This window comes from Orcinus orca, chromosome 11 (assembly GCF_937001465.1).
Source record: "Orcinus orca chromosome 11, mOrcOrc1.1, whole genome shotgun sequence".
NCBI classification, from domain to species: domain Eukaryota; kingdom Metazoa; phylum Chordata; class Mammalia; order Artiodactyla; family Delphinidae; genus Orcinus; species Orcinus orca.
This window is the reverse complement of record NC_064569.1, coordinates 58,231,781-58,251,418: the sequence shown is the minus strand read 5'-3', so window position 1 is coordinate 58,251,418 and position 19,638 is coordinate 58,231,781. Positions and strand designations below refer to the sequence as shown.

General features: G+C 38.9%; 1 protein-coding gene and 1 long non-coding RNA gene across 2 annotated transcripts in view; one reads left to right on the top strand and one right to left on the bottom strand.

The window, feature by feature from the left end:
• Nucleotides 1-3,141, top strand: part of LOC125960563 (uncharacterized) — a 140,533-nt gene extending 137,392 nt beyond the window's left edge. The window contains exon 2 of the long non-coding RNA XR_007470362.1: nucleotides 2,403-3,141. This is a non-coding gene — a long non-coding RNA (uncharacterized LOC125960563). The remainder of the gene's footprint in view (nucleotides 1-2,402) is intronic.
• TRHDE (thyrotropin releasing hormone degrading enzyme) overlaps nucleotides 1-19,638 on the bottom strand; it is a 408,390-nt gene that overhangs the window by 280,640 nt on the left and 108,112 nt on the right. Inside the window, exon 3 of the mRNA XM_004281902.4 lies at nucleotides 7,889-8,015. Coding sequence (XP_004281950.3) covers nucleotides 7,889-8,015 — 127 coding nt within the window. The remainder of the gene's footprint in view (nucleotides 1-7,888; nucleotides 8,016-19,638) is intronic.

Genomic DNA, 19,638 nt, shown 5'->3' with positions numbered 1-19,638 from the left:
ATCAATAAAACTAAAAGCTGGTTCTTTGAGAAGATAAACAAAATAGATAAACCACTAGCCAGACTCATCAAGAAAAAACGGGAGAAGACTCAAATCAATAGAATTAGAAATGAAAAAGGAGAAGTAACAACTGACACTGCATAAATAAAAGAGATCATGAGAGATTACTACAAGCAACTCTATGCCAATAAAATGGACAATCTGAAAGAAATGGACAAATTCTTAGAAATGCACAACCTGCCAAGACTGAATCAGGAAGAAATAGAAAATATGAACAGACCAATCACAAGCACTGAAATTGAAACTGTGATTAAAAATCTTCCAACAAAGAAAAGCCCAGGACCAGATGGCTTCACAGGCGAATTCTATCAAACATTTAGAGAAGAGCTAACACCTATCCTTCTCAAACTCTTCCAAAATATAGCAGAGGGAGGAACACTCCCAAACTCCTTCTACGAGGCCACCATCACCTTGATACCAAAACCAGACAAGGATGTCACAAAGAAAGAAAACTACAGGCCAATATCACTGATGAACATAGATGCAAAAATCCTCAACAAAATACTAGCAAACAGAATCCAACAGCACATTAAAAGGATCATACACCATGACCAAGTGGGGTTTATTCCAGGAATGCAAGGATTCTTCAATATACGCAAATCTATCAATGTGATAAACCATATTAACAAATTGAAGAAGAAAAACCACATGATCATCTCAATAGATGCAGAGACAGCTATAGACAAAATTCAACACCCATTTATGATAAAAACCCTGCAGAAAGTAGGCATAGAGGGAACTTTCCTCAACATAATAAAGGCCATATATGACAAGCCCATAGCAAACATCATCCTCAATGGTGAAAAACTGAAAGCATTTCCACTAAGATCAGGAACAAGACAAGGTTGCCCACTCTCACCACTCTTATTCAACATAGTTTTGGAAGTTTTAGCCACAGCAATCAGAGAAGAAAAGGAAATAAAAGGAATCCAAATCGGAAAAGAAGAAGTAAAGCTGTCACTGTTTGCAGATGACATGATCCTATATATAGAGAATCCTAAAGATGCTACCAGAAAACTACTAGAGCTAATCAATGAATTTGGTAAAGTGGCAGGATACAAAATTAATGCACAGAAATCTCTGGCATTCCTATATACTAACGATGAAAAATCTGAAAGTGAAATCAAGAAAACACTCCCATTTACCATTGCAACAAAAAGAATAAAATATCTAGGAATAAACCTACCTAAGGAGACAAAAGACCTGTATGCAGAAAATTATAAGACACTGATGAAAGAAATTAAAGATGATACAAATAGATGGAGAGATATACCATGTTCTCGGATTGGAAGAATCAACATTGTGAAAATGACTCTACTACCCAAAGCAATCTATAGATTCAATGCAATCCCTATCAAACTACCACTGGCATTTTTCACAGAACTAGAACAAAAAATTTTGCAATTTGTATGGAAACACAAAAGACCCCGAATAGCCAAAGCAATCTTGAGAACGAAAAAAGGAACTGGAGGAATCAGGCTCCCTGACTTCAGACTATACTACAAAGCTACAGTTATCAAGACGGTATGGTACTGGCACAAAAATAGAAAGATAGATCAATGGAACAGGATAGAAAGCCCAGAGATAAACCCACGCACATATGGTCACCTTATCTTTGACAAAGGAGGCAGGAATGTACAGTGGAGAAAGGACAGCCTCTTCAATAAGTGGTGCTGGGAAAACTGGACAGGTACATGTAAAAGTATGAGATTAGATCACTCCCTAACACCATACACAAAAATAAGCTCAAAATGGATTAAAGACCTAAATATAAGGCCAGAAACTATCAAACTCTTAGAGGAAAACATAGGCAGAACACTCTATGACATAAATCACAGCAAGATCCTTTCTGACCCACCTCCTAGAGTAATGGAAATAAAAACAAAAATAAACAAATGGGACCTAATGAAACTTCAAAGCTTTTGCACAGCAAAGGAAACCATAAACAAGACCAAAAGACAACCCTCAGAATGGGAGAAAATATTTGCAAATGAAGTAACCCACAAAGGATTAATCTCCAAAATTTACAAGCAGCTCATGCAGCTCAATAACAAAAAAACAAACAACCCCATCCAAAAATGGGCAGAAGACCTAAATAGACATTTCTCCAAAGAAGATATACAGACTGCCAACAAACACATGAAAGAATGCTCAACATCATTAATCATTAGAGAAATGCAAATCAAAACTACAATGAGATATCATCTCACACCAGTCAGAATGGCCATCATCAAAAAATCTAGAAACAATAAATGCTGGAGAGGGTGTGGAGAAAAGGGAACACTCTTGCACTGCTGGTGGGAATGTGAATTGGTTCAGCCACTACGGAGAACAGTATGGAGGTTCCTTAAAAAGCTACAAATAGAACTACCATATGACCCAGCAATCCCACTACTGGGCATATACCCTGAGAAAACCAAAATTCAAAAAGAGTCATGTACCAAAATGTTCACTGCAGCTCTATTTACAATAGCCCGGAGATGGAAACAACCTAAGTGCCCATCATCGGATGAATGGATAAAGAAGATGTGGCACATATATACAATGGAATATTACTCAGCCATAAAAAGAAACGAAATTGAGCTATTTGTAATGAGGTGGATAGACCTAGAGTCTGTCATACAGAGTGAAGTAAGTCAGAAAGAAAAAGACAAATACCGCATGCTAACACATATATATGGAATTTAAGAAAAAAAAATGTCATGAAGAACCTAGGGGTAAGGCAGGAATAAAGACGCAGACCTCCTAGAGAACGGACTTGAGGTTATGGGGAGGGGGAAGGGTGAGCTGTGACAGGGCGAGAGAGAGTCATGGACATATACACACTAACAAACGTAGTAAGGTAGATAGCTAGTTGGAAGCAGCCGCATGGCACAGGGATATTGGCTTGGTGCTTTGTGACAGCCTGGAGGGGTGGGATAGGGAGGGTGGGAGGGAGGGAGACGCAAGAGGGAAGAGATATGGGAACATATGTATATGTATAACTGATTCACGTTGTTATAAAGCAGAAACTAACACACCATTGTAAAGCAATTATACCCCAATAAAGATGTTAAAAAATTAAAAAAAAAAAAAAAATAAGGATGTGTGGAGTCTGGGGTAACAGAATGGTATGTGACTTCTGTAAATATATGTATGTAAGTAAAATTAAAAAAAAAAACTTGGTTAGGCAAAAAAAAAAAAAAAAGATGATACAATGGCAGAGAAAGTTAAGACTATTCAGCATTAGAAATGAAAAAAAAACATTGGCAAAGAGAGCAGATATTGCTGAGTTTATGACAGAAGAGCAAAGTGATTTTTAAGAAAAGAAGGATTCAATATTACATTGTAAGGGTTTGTTTGGGGTTTTTGCAATGTAATGCCCTGACACTTACATATGCGCACATCCCCCCAAAGCACCAGTAGAGTCAGATCAACTGGTGGAGGTCTGTTTGGGGTTTTCTAATGCAAGTCAAAAAAAAAAGAGGCAAGTTCCACAACTCCCTTGACATCTGGGACAGGGACAACCTGTGAGGTAAGGATGTGATCTGTTCACAGAAACAGTTCTCAAGAAGTGAGCATTTTTAGAACACAAATATTTCTCCTTCCCTCTATTTCCAGAACCCTCCCCATGGGGAATTTTCAGAAATGCTGATCTGTGATCTGTACTCACTGTCTCTAGTTGCAGCATCCACCCCATCTGCTCTTGAACACACCCATCAGGTTTTTGACCTGAAACTGCTCTTGCCCAGGTCACACGGCAGCCTCAATGAATGATCAATTCTCAGTCCTCATCTATCTCGACTTACCACAATTTATCATCTGCTTTTCTGTGAAATACTTTCTTTACCAAATGCCCAGAACATCTAATATACCTATTTCTTTAGTGCCTTAATCACTTGCTTCTTCTCAGTAGCCTTTACCAGCTCCTAATCTCTCTAACTGCTAAACGGTTCCTATTCTCTCTTTTTTTTTTTGTCTGCATTCAGTCTTCATTGCTGTGCGCAGGCTTTCTCTAGTTGCGGCGAGCAGGGGCTACTCTTCGTTGCGGTCACTGTGGTGGCTTCTCTTGCTGTGGAGCACGGGCTCTAGGCGCACAGGCTTCAGTAGTTGTGGCGCACAGGCTCAGTAGTTGTGGCTCACAGGCTCTAGAGCGCAGGCTCAGTAGTTGTGGCACATGGGCTTAGTTGCTCTGCGGCATGTGGGATCTTCCCGGACCAGGGATCAAACCTGTGTCCCCTGCATTGGCAGGCGGATTCTTAACCACTGCACCACCCAGGAAGTCCCTCCTATTCTCTTTTCTACCTGCTCTCACAGCCTTGGTGATTCCGTCCAGCCTCATAGCTTTATACCTCATAAAATGCCGGCAAATGTATATCTCTAGCTGGATTACTCAGGCAAACTCCATACTTGTAAATTGAACTGTCTACTTGAGTTTCTTACAGACATCAAGTTGCCACCTAAATGTTTAATAGATGTATCAGTCTTTAAAATGCTATCTTTCCACAATCCTTCTCTCTCAGTAAATGGCAATTCCATCCTTCTAGTTCTTAGGCACAAAACCTTGGAATCACTTGTGGTACGTCTCTTTCCCCCAAATCCCACATCCAGTTCATCAGCAAATTTGCTGCCTCTACTTTCAATATGCGCCTAGAATTAGACCACTTCTGACTACCTCACACTTAATATCCTAGTCCAAGCAATATCAAATTTTCCCTGAGTCTTGCCATAGCCCCTTAACTGGTTTTCATGCCTCTGCCCTTTCCCCTACAACAGGATCTCTCAACCTCAGCATTATTAATATCTTGGGCTAGATAACTCTTTGTTGTAGGAGGCTGTCATGTGCATTGCAGGATGTTTAGCAGCATCCCTGGCAATAGTACACACTCCACCAGTTCCCCTTGAGTTGTGAAAAACAAAATGCCTCCAGATAGTACCAAGTGCCTCTGAGGGACAGAATCACCCCTCAGTGGAGAACCATTGCCCTACAGTGTATTCAACCTAGTGACAAGAGTGACCCTTTTATAACAAAAGCCAGATTATGTAATACCTCTGCTCAAAACTGACCAATAGATCTCCATCGTACCCCCCACAAAAAAACAAACAAACAAAACAACAATAAAAAAACCAAAGTCCTGACCACAGCCTGCTGGCTCTACAGGATCTGTCACTTACCCACTACCCCTTGACCTCATCTCCTATTTCTCACCCCTTTACTCACTCTGCTCCAGCCCTATTTGCCTCTTTGCTGTTTCTCAAATACATGAACAAAGTTCCCACCTCAGAGTCTGGGCACTGTGTTCCCTCTGCCTAGAGTCCGCGTCCCATGATATCCACTTGGCTTACTCCTTCACTCCCTTAAGTTCTTTGCCCAAAAGTCAGCTTCCCAATAAAGCTTTCCATATTCACGCATTTAAAACATTCAGCCTTTTCCCCACACCCCATGTGCTCCCCACACTTCCTATCCCTCCATTCTAGCTTTATTTTTAATGGCACTTATCTCCATCTGACATGCTATATGTATCACTAATTGCTTAAATGTCTGGCTCTACCTAATAGAATGTTAAGCCCCAGGTGGGAAGTGATTTTTGCCTTCTTTTATTTGCAGCTGCCTCCCAATGACATAGACAAGTGCATATGTGAGGTACTCAATAAATGGTTATTAAATAAATGAGGGAAGGAAGGAAGGGAGGAAGGGAGGAAAGAGGAAAGGAAGAAGGAAGGAAGGGAGGAAGGAGGGAAGGAAGCAGGAAGGAAGGAGGGAGGGAGGGGAGGAAGAAGGGGTGGGAGGGAGGGAAGAATAGGTGTCTGGGAAACCATCTTAGATCTAAAAAGTCAAGGCAGATGCAGCTGATATCTAGGATACATCTACATTCATCATTTAGACTGAGTTAATGTCCATAGAATTCATTTGAAATATAATTTGTAATGTACAGTAGAAAGTAAGGATTTGTCAAAATGCTTCTGTGCTTCGGAATTTTTATGTAGGGAGCATTTAGAAAGTATATTTATAAATCCATTAACATATAGCTCTAAATATTTAAAGGTATATTAAATAAGTAGAACTTCAAGAGAAATTTTACAAAGTGCAGGGGATGTGGAAACCCCCCTAGATACATAAAAAGGAGTGTGCTGGGATTAGTCAAATCATTCAGTTATATACACCAAAAGGTAGCTTAACAAGTAATAGTAACAGTGAACAAAGCTCTTTTCTACAGATGAAAGACTGCATAGTTCAATTGTGAGTGAAAGAGAGGAACAGAAATGCTTCCTGCTGCAAGCTGACAGTTACATGGAACCCCCTGAAGTTATAAATTGAGTTCCTCTACTAATTACTGGTCTGAAGGGGAAAAAGATTCACATTTTATTTCTCTTGCTGAACGTGCAACATAAGCACTCGTGAATTTTACATTAGGGTCAAGCTGAGAAGTTCCCAGCCTGTTTTACCTGGTGTAGAGAACAGTGTCACCCCCATGCAAATGAAGTCAGGTCTTCCTCTCTGCCTTGGGTGCCTACCAGGGAGATTTCAGTGTAACAGATTCTAATAGGGAAGTTGATATAGAGGGGAAAATAAAGAAGGAAGAACAAAACAAAACATAGATCCTATTTGAAATAAAATTTTGTTTAGAAATTTGAAAGAAAATCTTAGGGATTCTAAGAGCACATGTTTCAAAAGACCTCAGAATTTTGTAATATCACTCATTAAAACTGTATGCTACACCCACTGATAACAATATCAACTATTCTATCTACTTTCTGAATCACTGATTATAAGACCAATAAAGCTATACAGCAGGCAGGTACTTTAGTGAAATAAGCCCATCTCCAGAGACAAGAACCCGCGGTTCAAATGCTAATACTCTTGACCAGGTAAGCACTTTATTTTTGTCAATGAGTGATAACGTTTATGTGGATGCTGATTAACAACACTCCTGAGAAGGAAAATGGATCGGGGAGGAGGGGTGAAGAACAAAAAACGGTTGTGATATTAATATTTCCAAACAGGTTTTCTGAGAAGAAAAAATAGCTTCAGCATTTCTAATGGGTATATATATACCCTTTCTAACTTCCTGGAACATCACAGTTCACTCCCTGTAAAAGCAGCAGCTTCATGCAAATCAGGATAACAAAATTCATTCATGTACTCATTCAACAAATAATTATTGAACCTACTCACTTTGTAAAAGAAAGAAATGTAAACATATTCATGGTGAACACAATCTCCCTCATTGCAATTGTCCTCCTCTCTTGTTTTTATTCTATTTACTGTAACTGTGTACTCAAAATATGACTGAACAAAAATAATCTAATGGACGACTAATACATTCAGGGCTGACGTGTGAGAATTAGGAAACAGAAACTAATCAATGAGTGTCTTCTTAGTGTAAAATATTATATAGTTCTGGGAGTCATCAAGACCTACCTAGCTTGAAATCCCAACTCCTTTTCTTACTGGCTGTCTGAGTAAATGAAAGACTCCCAGGTCTCAATTCCCTTATGTGGAAAATGTTCTAACGGTGCCTACCCACAGAGCAGTTGTGAAGATTAAACAAGATGTTGGCAAGCACCCCTCCATAGTGCTTATTCAACAAATTAGCTACTTGAGTTATCTTTCGGAGTCTTAAACTCACATAATGCCTTTCTTAATTCCTATGAGCACTTCTTGGCAAGACTTAAAAACACTGAATTTTATTTTACCTCTTCAGAAGAAACTGTTTTCTGTGCTCATCTTCTCTAAAAATATAACCCTTAGAATTTTCCATGTTTCTGGATGTCTCAAATAAATGCATGAAGAAGAAATTCCACCTTCAAGGAGCCCTTACAATAAAATAACCAAGGAAATTCTTACCTAGTTTTGGCAAGGAATAGGGCACTTGGAAGTAGTCTTCATAAAATTCTATTAATCTCTTTGTTATGTGGAGAGCGTAGTCCCCGGATCCTCTTCTGATAGCATCAGGTCTTGCATATAAGCGTACCTAATTAAAAATATACAGAAAAGTTACTTTAGCCTTTTGATCCTCCAATTTTATCTTCCCTGCATATATGAGCCTATACAAATCACTTTGAATACTACGAATATTAAGCAGCATTCTTGTTCTTATATCAAAGCATGCTGTGGCTGAAAGAACCAAACTTAAACAATTAAAGTAACCAAGTCGAGCAAGTCACAGTTTCCCAGCTTTACAAGTTGACATAGAGAAGATTTATATTGCATCAAAATAAATATTCAAAGTTATCACTTACATGTGCTTGCTAGAGATAGGAAGGTACGGTGGATTAGTATAACGGTTTCCTGACTATGCTGAAAGCAGGCGGGATATGGTGGCTTGGCAGGAGAGAAAATTCATGGTTTGTTAAAGTAACACTGCAGCAAGCTTTGGAAGTATTACCAGGCTGAACAAAAAAAAAAATTTACGCTTCTTCTTTTCTTTGGAAGCAACTATCCAATTGTCCTTATTCCCAATATGCAAAGTAGGATAGAAAACTTTTCATGTACATAAATGATTGCCATTTTGGAAGGCTGTCTGCAACCGTTGCCGGCTTCAAAACCAGCTGAAGTAAGTCATATTTCTAACACAATCTGGATACTTAATATTGATTTTCAAATCAAGCGTTGTATATTATCTAGTCCTTGGCCAAAAAGGAGCCTGAGGCAAAGAACATAAAACTGAACAAAACTAACAACTGTGCAGAAAAGGTTAGAATGAGATTAGTTTTCTTAAAGCTTTCATAAAGCTATCTGGCATCTTTCTTTCCAAAGGCTAAATCTGTTTTTCACAGATGTGGTCCCTAATCCTCGTATCAATTCTGTGAATAAGAAATATGTATTTTGTGGAGCAGCGGAGAGCCCGGGAGGTAGGTTTTACTCTTGCTCTGCCACTAACCAAGCTGGGAGATATTAAACAAATTACTTAACCTCTTTGGGTCTCAAGTGTTCTCATTTATAAAATGAAGGTGTTAGCCACCAGCTGGTTGCTAAAGTGCTTTTCAGTTCTAAAACACATTACTTCCAATCCCATTTTACAGATAACGAGGTTGTGTTCTTTGCAAATCACTAAAAAAGTAAATGGTTTACTTGGGGTTTAGAAATGGATCTTTATATTCAACAGGAAGACAAAAGAGAGCTGTACCCAATCATATAAAAATGGATTATACAATTAACTCTTTATTATTCTTGCTTAAGGAAAGACAACAGAGATGTGTATAATCAAAAAGAGCAAGAAGTCAAGGAAAACACATTCTGACTTTGTTAGAAAGACCTGTAATTCAATAAGATGTTTACTAAATTCAATAACAATTATTTACTGAAATTGTGAAACGACTTCCCATCTGACAACCAAATGAAATATCAAATGTAGTTCACAGTTGCCTACAGTTTTGGTTGGCAGGACTATAAAACCAAACACTGTCAGGAAACACCACCTGCAACAGCAGAAACTACCACTCTCAGAGAGACAGCGGTTAGGACCCCCTACCCCTGACGTCACCTGCTTATAAACATGCAATGTCTTAAGTTCCCAAAACACAGACCCTAAGGAAAGTATGAGTGTACAGGTGATTTATCAAGGAAGTGTTCTCAAGGAGAAACCTACAAGGGAGCAAGGAAAGCAATATAAGGTAGCATAAAAAGCCAAGCAAGGGTGTAATTTCAAGTGAAGTCCTGGCCTCGGCCTGATCCTACAGGGAGCTCTAGAGTGTAAATTGCACTGGTGAGTTTGTGCTGCCTTGAAGTAAGAGAGCTTCCATATTCCTGCATCTCAGTCATTGGATACTGGTTACCCAGGAGAAGGCATAAAATCCCAGGCACTTGTTCTTGAAGGATCTGGATGATGCATCTCCTGTGGTCCAAGGAGAGTCCTTGGGAGAAGAGGTCAGGTGTGAACTGTTAGAAGCGAAAGAGTGAGAGTTGGGTGATAAGCACACCAAACAGGAGAGGAGATCTGGTCTGTGCACCAATAGCATACACCGCAGACAAGAATCATTCATTCCTGCATTCACTCATTCAACGAATATTTATTTGGCATCTGCTTTGCACCAGGGCCTGGACTAAGCATTTGTAAGTGATGAAGAAGACATGTTCTCTAACCACAGATGGTACAAAGCATTATTGGGAACAAAAAGTAATGAAAATATAATCCCCATTCTCAAAGAGCTTCCCATTAATAAAGGTAAATTAGATAATAATAACAGATAACGATGCATGCCATATGAATGGTAAGCCATGAGTGCCAAGCGGATACAGAACAGATAGTTTTCAGAAGGTTCAAGGTGAAGTAAATAGTAAATGCATGTTAAAACCATAACCAGGACCACTGCAAAATAATGCAGCAAAAGGTCACTGATTTTACTCAAAAGGAGCATCACTGATTTTAGTAGAAACACAGCCATTCCTATCAATCAGCTCTACCTGTTAGTCAAGCTATCTGTAGGCCGAGACAAGAGAAGCACAATTAAATCAATCTGGTTGTCAAGATTTGATGGAAATGATCCATCCAATCTGAGTGAGAAGATAAAACGTACAGAGTCTTCATTTACTCATTTAAACATTTATTACACGCCTGCTGTGTGCCAGGCATTGTACTAGAGAGTAGAAATAGAACAAGAAAAATTTCTGCCAGAAAGTAAACAAAACATTTACTCTTACTGCTCTTAAGAAGCTCACAATATGTGGAGAAACAAACAAATAAATCAACAGCAAAATACAATGTGAGAAATGTAACTGCATTTTGCCTTCCCTCCCATTACAATGGACCCCTGTAATATAATGGAATGAACTCCCATTACAAAGGACTGAGCTCCTACCCACGGCCAAACCCTCCACATTCTACCCCTCCTGCCTTTTCGAAGACATTATTCTCAAAATTCTCCTCTTTATCTCCCGTATCACCAATTTATGCTTCCATACTGGATCCTTTTCATCAGCAAACACATACTCTGTATCGTTTCCTATGTTTAAGAAAAATCTTTGTTGACCACAGTTCCTCCAGCTATGGTTTCCAGCAACGGTCCTTGAAAGAGTTTCCTATATAGTTAGAATTAACATGTAAGTTAACATGCAAACTAGAATACTTTCAAAATAAACAGGAGCACTTAACACCCTGAGACAATAGGTATAAGTAGGGTGCTTGCCCATTTATACTCCCTGTTTCTGGTCTCTCTTGAAGTCACCACAACAAGGCTTTCATCCCCACTACTCCACCAAAACTGCTCTCATCAGCATCACTTATGGCCCCAGGATGCCAAATCCAACCATCCAACCGTCAGCTCCCAGTCTTCAACATGCTTAACCTATCGGCAGCATTTGACACAGTTGATCATTTCTCCTCTTTCAAACACTTTCTTCACTTGGCTTCTATCTGGTTGACCACTCCTTCTCAGCCTCCTGGCTGATTCATCCTCATCCTCTCCCTCATCCCTCTCACTTCTTAATGTTCGAGGATGTCTGATTTTAATCCATAGACATCACTTCTTGGTCTACACTCAGTCCCTTAAAGACAATATTGAGTCCCATGGTTATAAATATTATTTGGATGCTGAAGACCTACCCCATAATTCCAGACTTCCAACTGCCCACTGGACACCTCCACTTGGATATCTAATAAGCTTCTCAAAATTAACACATCTAAAATCCAAATACTCAATCTCTCTCTCTCTCTCTGTCTCACAAACACACACTCACACACATACACACCTGCTCCTCCCGAAGCCTTTCCATCCAGCTGCCCAAGCCCAATACCTCAAAACCATCCTTGTTTTCCCTCTTTCTCTCACACTCCCAGGTTCAACTGGTCATCAAATCCTTTTGGATCTACCTTAAAAATATACCCAGAATCCAATCACTTCTCACAACCCCACCGCAACCATCCTGGTCCAAGCTTCCTTCATTTCTTGCCTGGATGAGTGCTCTAATTTCCTCCTGATGCCTCATCCCCTACTCCATTCAGCCTCTTCTCTACACAACAACAACAACAAAGTTCCAATTAAAATAAATATCAGGGACTTCCCTGGTGGCGCAGTGGTTAAGAATCCGCCTGCCAATGCAGGGGACACGGGTTTGAGCCTTGGCCCAGGAAGATCCCACATGCCGCAGAGCAACTAAGCGCGTGCGCCACAACTACAAAGCCTGCGCTCTAGAGCCCACGAGCCACAACTACTGAGCCCGCGCACCACAACTACCGAAGCCTGCACGCCTAGAGCCCGTGCTCCGCAACAAGAGAAGCCACCACAACGAAGAGTAGCCCCCGCTCACCACAACTAGAGAAAGCCCGCGCGCAGCAACGAAGACCCAAGGTAGCAAAAAATAAATAAATATCAAATCATACCACTCTTCTTTTTGTCCTCTAGTGGCTTCCCATGTCATTTAGAGTAAAAGTCCAAGTTTTTACAAGGGCTCCCAAATCCCTATAAAAACCTAATCCCCTTTACTTCTTGTCTCATTTCCTACCATTTTGCTCCATACTAACCTTATGCCAATTATACAGTAGCTTCCTTGGCATTCCTCAAACATGCCAGAGAGATTCTCTCATCAAGGCTTTGAGTTTTCCCCTAGATATCTCCATGGCTCATGCCCTCTCTTCCTTTAGATATACTTTTCCAAATATCTTTGCTTTCTGAGCTGTGCTCCCTCCCACCCCAGGACTCTCTATTCTCCTTCCTTGCTTTATTGTTTCCCATATATTTATCACCATTTAACAAAAGATATGCTTTACTTATTCATTTTGCTTCTGACGGCCTTTTTCCTAAGAATGTAAGTTGCATGAGGGCAAAGATTTTTATCTATTAGTTCTAACCATACAAAAGTGTCATTGTGCTAAGGCAACAATGTTAACCAAATGATAAGTGATTTTAAAGGCAACATTAAATAGTAGGACTTAATTATAATACTGGTGGTAATTCATGGGGGGATATTAAGCTAGAAAATGATAAAGTTACTTTTGCATGTTAGAAAGATTACGTCAGTGACCTATACCAGGTGAACTGAGATATAGGGGGACGCTTGTGAAGACGTCCAAGAGAAATAAAATTAGAAAAGTGAAGAGATACATAGTGATAGGTAAGACTGGATACGTAAAGAGAAACCTCAAACCAAATTAAAGAAGGGCCTGTAAACCAAATGGTAGAATACTAATTCACTCCTATAGGCATAGGCAAGTCACAGATTTTAAGCCACAGAATGACATAATCAGAATTAAGTTTTCATTGATGATGCTAGCTGCAGTATAGATGATAGATGAGGAGAGACTAGGATCAAACAAAGGAAATACGTTAGACTATTGTAGTGAAAGTTGACGGTGGTTTGGACAGGAGAGATGGCAGGAGGGATGCAGAGAAATGGAAAGATTTATTCAATTGGTCCTAACATTCTATTGAACAAGTCCTTTAGTTACCAAATAAAGCCAATTGTAGTCACATTCTTAGTAATGAACAATCATTCACCTTATCTGTACCTGTCTCACTCCAGTGCCCAGCTGGAACAAGCGAGACCAGCTGAAGGATGGGGTTGGGGGTGGGGGAAGTCCAAAATATTTCACAAACTGGATAATTCCTTTGTTGTTAGTCAAGAGTTGGCTGTGCAATAATTCATTTTATACTGTGAAAAAAAATCACAGTTGTTTTCTTCTTTTAGAGCAACTAGTTCTACTTAATCATAACATAGAAACTAAATCTTCAAAAAGAGTTATCACTCAAAAGCAATGAAATATAATTTTATTACACCTGCTCACTTGCTCATCTGACATTCCATAATAAGAGCCCAGCTCTGAAAATGTAAATTGCTAACCAGGCTTTATCTCTCCCTCTGCGTAGCTTCTTCCTACAACCGATATAAACCAAACTGCACATTAAGGTCCAGGAGAAAGGACATTATACTAGGAACTGGCACACAGGGATGTGAGACTCAGCTTTCTCAGTAACGACTGTCAACTTGGGAAAGTCTGTAAACTTCTCTGGGTCTCAGTTCAGAGTTCCTTCCAGGGGTAATAGTTTATCATTATCTATATATCATATTAACCCTGAGAGGCTGGTGCATCATACTAATTTGCCTAAATTGTTCTCATCTAGTCACTAATTATTTTGAAAAGAAAATAATGAAAAGGTTTTGTTTTTAATCTTCACTCAGTTTAACTCCTTGCCATTTTTTGCTTCCCTTGAAAATACATACCAACTACTCAGCCGTCATTCTCCATCCTTTAATCGAGTGTTCCTCTTTTTATTTCCCTGAACTGTCCATGAACTTGGTACTGATCAGACAGACATAACTATAGTAGTCAGCCAATATGAAACAGAAGAAGCTGGCCTTGGAAAACATGATCTTATGGCCCCACTACTGTGGGAATACACAGCAGCAATGAGCTAAGGTTTAGGAGCTACATATTTTTGATCCCATAGAAAACTTAAATGCCCAAAATAGGTATTCCTAGGGGGCTTCTGTTTGACCCAGTGGCCTTTACTCTGTAGTTTCATGGACCCTCTATATTTAAAGTATGTTTGTTTTATCTTTTTATAGGATTTTAAGTCCAGTCGATCCTTGAACAACATGGGTTTCAACTGCACAGATCCACTTATATACGAAATTTTTCAATAAGTACATTGGAAAATTTTTTGGAGATTGCAACAATTTGAAATAAAAACATGAACCACGTAGTCTAGAAATATCAAAAAACTTTTAAAAAGGTGAGACATGTCATGAATGCATAAAATATATGCAGATATGCATATAACATACCAAATATGTGTTAATTGACTGTTATCAGTAAGGCTTCTGGGTCAACAGTAGGCTCTTAGTAGTTAAGTTCTGGGGAGTCCAAAGTTATACATGGATTCTCAACTGTGCAAGGGGTCGGTTCCCCTAACCCCCTTATTGTTCAAGGGTCAACTGTGTTTTGATCATAGAAGGGGGAAAATACTAAAGGCAGACACCATCACCCCATTGGTCATCTCACTTTCTCACAGTAACAGGGATGGCAATTAAGTTTCAACTTATTCTAACAATTGAGAGTGGCTTCTTTTTTTTTTTTTGCGGTACGCGGGCCTCTCACTGTTGTGGCCTCTCCCGTTGCGGAGCGCAGGCTCAGCGGCCATGGCTCACGGGCCCAGCCGCGCCGCAGCATGGAGGATCTTCCCGGTCCGGGGCACGAACCCGTGTCCCCTGCATCGGCAGGCAAACTCCCAACCACTGCGCCACCAGGGAAGCCCCTGAGAGTGGCTTCTTAGAGAACATGTCAGGAGAAAACTTGAGACCACATCTGCACTTGTCAGGAGAAAGCGCCATGATCTGTGAAATGCCATCTGTGCTGCTAGGGGTAGGAGGGGTGGCACTGATGTCAGATATATGCCATTATTAGGACAGAAGATTCTTTGGAAAGGAGTCATAATGGTAGGAAACTTTAGATAAGTTCAAACTGACTGTCTCTGATAGCTGTGCAACTCAGAATTAGAACATCAAAGACAGTTAAATGACGTCATCAATGGGATATTTAGTTAGTTAGCTACTATTTAATGAGCATATATTAATGGTCATGTGCTGACTGTCCAAAGGTAAGCAAAAGAGACATGGTCTCTTCTCTCAAGAAGCTTGCAGTCCAGTGGGGAGATACAGCAACTAAGTCTAATCATTGAGAAAATCAATGTGGACCAAATTTACAATGGCTCTTCAAAGAAGTTCTCTCCATAGAGATGGTGATTCATCAGAACAGGGACAGAGAACCATGGAAGTGAAGAGAAGCAAACAACTATTCAAGTTCTTATGTATAATGTTCTACTTTCATTGTATTAAAGATTTCAAAGGAAAAGTAAAAATATATATACAATTGTAATATAATGCAAATAAGTAAACACATGCAGTTGTCAGAAATATTATAAAATTTTACACTAAATAATTCTGGAGACTTTCTTCTAATAATTTAAAATACTTCACAGATTTTCTTATTTATCTTTACAAAATACCTGTAGAATCAGTATGGTGTTCAGCAGTGAATTCTGATTTTGTAGATGAAGGATCTGAAAAGAAGTTTTTCTATAGTCACTGAGCCATTTTAAAGGACAGTGAAACTAAATTTCTCTAGTATCTTTCTTCTAGACTGTTTTAATTATTTGTTGTGTTAAAAATGAATTGTGGTAGTTGCTATACAATTATGTGAAACAGTATGTAGTTACACCATACAGCAAAGGGAAAAAAAAATTTTATAGCACTAGCACACCTGTTAAATAAAGACTTGAATAACATTTGCTCTGATTTGACGTTTGTAGTTTGGTATGTTAAGTTAAATAAACCTTCTGCCTTGCCAGAGTTATTCTCTGAGAAAAGTTCATACTGAAAGAGTACATTAAGAACTTTGGAAGACACAGAAATTATTTCATGCCTTGCAAATTTCACTCTAATAACAATAACAAATTTGCTTTTCCTTTCACCTAACTGAAAAAAATCAGTCCCTTTCTTTAATAACTGCAAAACAATGATGTGTTGTCACTAAACTCTCCACCATTACAGCTGAATTCATTCGCCTATGTGAATATAATTTGATTTGGGGGTTCTTCATACAAATCAATAAAACAAAACAAGCCAGGCAGAAGGGAGCAGGTGCTTTTGACACTATGTAGAAGAAAACTACATCGATACAAAGAGGGAAGGATGTTGTAAACAAGAAGCTAAAAGCCCAAGAGTATTCGTCTTCTTTAAAATTCGGAACATACCGGGTTTTTTGCAAAGAAAAAGGAAAATAAATACACACAAAACTCTGACAGAAACAAGGAGCCAGAACCCAGATGCACAAGCCAATAAACATAAGGAGGAGGCTGCAAGGGGGGTGGGGAAGGAGCTGGCGTGACTGGAGCAGGTGGTACAAGGGCAGGAGGCAGACCTTGCCCCCCAAAGATTGTTCTAATCCTTAGAACCTGTGAATGTTATCAAAGGGACTTTGATTGTGATTAAATTAAGAATTTTGACATGAGGAGATTATCCTGGATTATTCAGGTGGGCCCTAAATGTCATCACAAATGTCCTACTAAGAGGGAGGCAGAAGGAGTTTTGACTACAGAAAAGGAGAATGCAACAGGATGACAGAAGCAGAGAGAAATGTGAAGATGCAAAGAAGGAGAAAGAGCTCATAAATCACTAAATGCAAGACATGCAGCTCTAGGAGATGGAAAGGCAAGGACCAGATCCTCCTCTAGAGCCTCCAGAGGGAACCAGCTTTGCCAACACCCTGATTTCAACCCTGTTAAAACTCATTTTAGATTTCTAACCTCTGGAATAGGAAGAGAATAAACTTGTATGGCATTAAGTCACTGAGTTTCTGGTAATTTATTACAGCAGCAATAGGAAGCTAGTATAACTTTTTTTTATCTTCATGCCAGTTAACACACTGATTTGTGTTAGATTTTCAGCCTCATATAAGAGCATATTTTGTACTTCTCTGTGTGTCACTCTTTCTGTTGTAGACATAATTATTTACAGCTTTCAATCTGCTAATGTTGGCACACCTGATTTACTTACATATATTATTACCAAGCACATAACACATTATTGCATGTAATTGATACACACACACAAAAGTGAAATGATTGAGTAAAAGAATCATCTACAGCAATAATTTTCTAAGTGTTGTCTCATTATGCTTTGCAGCAGAATCACCTGGAGTAATTGTTTAAAATTCAGATTCCTGGGTCAATACATTGCAGAAATTCTGAATCACCTCTCTCCATGGGGCCCTAAAATTTTCATTTTAACAAACTTACCAATTGAATTACATATACACTAAAATTGAAGAACTACTGGCCTAGAGTCACCTAAGAACCTTTAGTTCATTCAGCCCCACAGCAAGCAAGCCTCAAGACTGGAAAGAAATATTTAGCAAAAGACTAACACATAGGAAAACATATATATCCTTATTCCTTAAATCTCTTTCAACATCAAAGTCTTCAATGAAGATACATTCAACATGACTGTTATTATTTTTAACTCGAAAAACTAATCTTTCTTTCCCCTGCACAATAAACTATAAACAACAGATGAGTCAGATCCAGTGTTTGGAAACCAGTAAAAGTTGTTTAATACTGTCACACCCCATAGATAAAACGGTAGCATTTAATCCCTCTCTGAGATAGAGTACATCTTTTGTAGTAAACTGAATTGCAGGTTTGTTTGGTTTTTTTTAGTGAGATAGAATAAATGTAGAGAATTTCCTTATTAAGCCATCCATTTTATGCCTGGTCAAATTTCTTCAGCAAGACTGACACCCAAGAACATCTACTTGTAAATACAGGAGCTCAGGGCTCAGTTGGATTCAGTTTCAATTTGTTTTGTCCCATCTGTCCTTTTATTCCCTGCTTTCCAGCAACCTGTTGACCTTACTTTTATGTATGCCACCTTCTCCTCCAACTCAGCACCATCCAGTTCAAACAGAGCATCCCTCCTGCACCAACCCTCTCTTGTGGATCTTTCAATGATGCAGGCAGCCTTCCACTGCCTAGGGGTCAGAACTCAGAATTCCTTTGTCCATTCACTCATTTAATAAATATTTATTGAGAGTCTACTCTGTACCAGGTGCTCTTCTAGAAAGTAAACCAAACAAATAAAAATCCCTACCATGGAAGTTTATATTCTGGTAGGAAAGATGGATAAATACAAACAATACAAATAAATGCTACAAATAATACACTATAAATAGTAAACAATACAAATAAATACAAATAATATATAGCATGTTAAATAGTAATAAGTGTTCAACATTAAAGTAAATCGGAAGGAGTTAGAAAATGTCAAAGGCCACGGAAAGCCTCACTGAGAAGGTGGTACTTGAGTAAAAATATAAAATAAGTAAGGATGTGAGCAACATGGATACAGATTCCAGGAAGAGCTACTTATGAGTGTCCTGAAAACTTTCATTTCAGTCCTCAAGCCTCCCCATTCAACTCTTTCTTTAAAGAAACTACAAAATATTCCAATCATAGAGAAATCATATAGAAAAGTATAGTACAAAAGTACAGTATTCTTATACCCCTAACAGATTTAAATAATGTTGATATTTTTCCCCATTTGCTTCAGATATTTTTTAACCATGTAAGACATTACAATTCCATTGAGGCAATACACCCCCTTCTTACCACGCCCCTCCCTCCCACTCTAGAATTAACCATGGCCATGAAGTACAGGCTTCAGTAGACTTTCAATTCATGTTATAATTGTCCTTCGTTTTAATGGGCATTACCAATTTCTCTTCAAAAGAGCTATACCAATTTACATCCCACCAGCAATGTATGACAGTCCCTGCTTCCCCACATCCTCATAAATTTTGAAATGTATGTTCATCAATGGTCATAAAATGGTGTCTGGTTGTTAGTTGCAATTTGCATCATCCTAGTAATGCAGGTGTTAAGCACCATTTCAAATGTATATTGGCTTATATGTTCCTGTTCTGCAAATTGCCCTGTTCCTTTGCCTAGTCTTCCATTGGATCACTTACCTATTTTCTCATGGTTCATAGTAGTCCTTTGTATATTCTGGACAGTAGTCATTTGCCTGTGTATGATTTACAAAAATCTTCTCCTAGTCTGTGCTAGTCTTGTACATTATGTCCCTGATCAAATAAAATGTTTTAC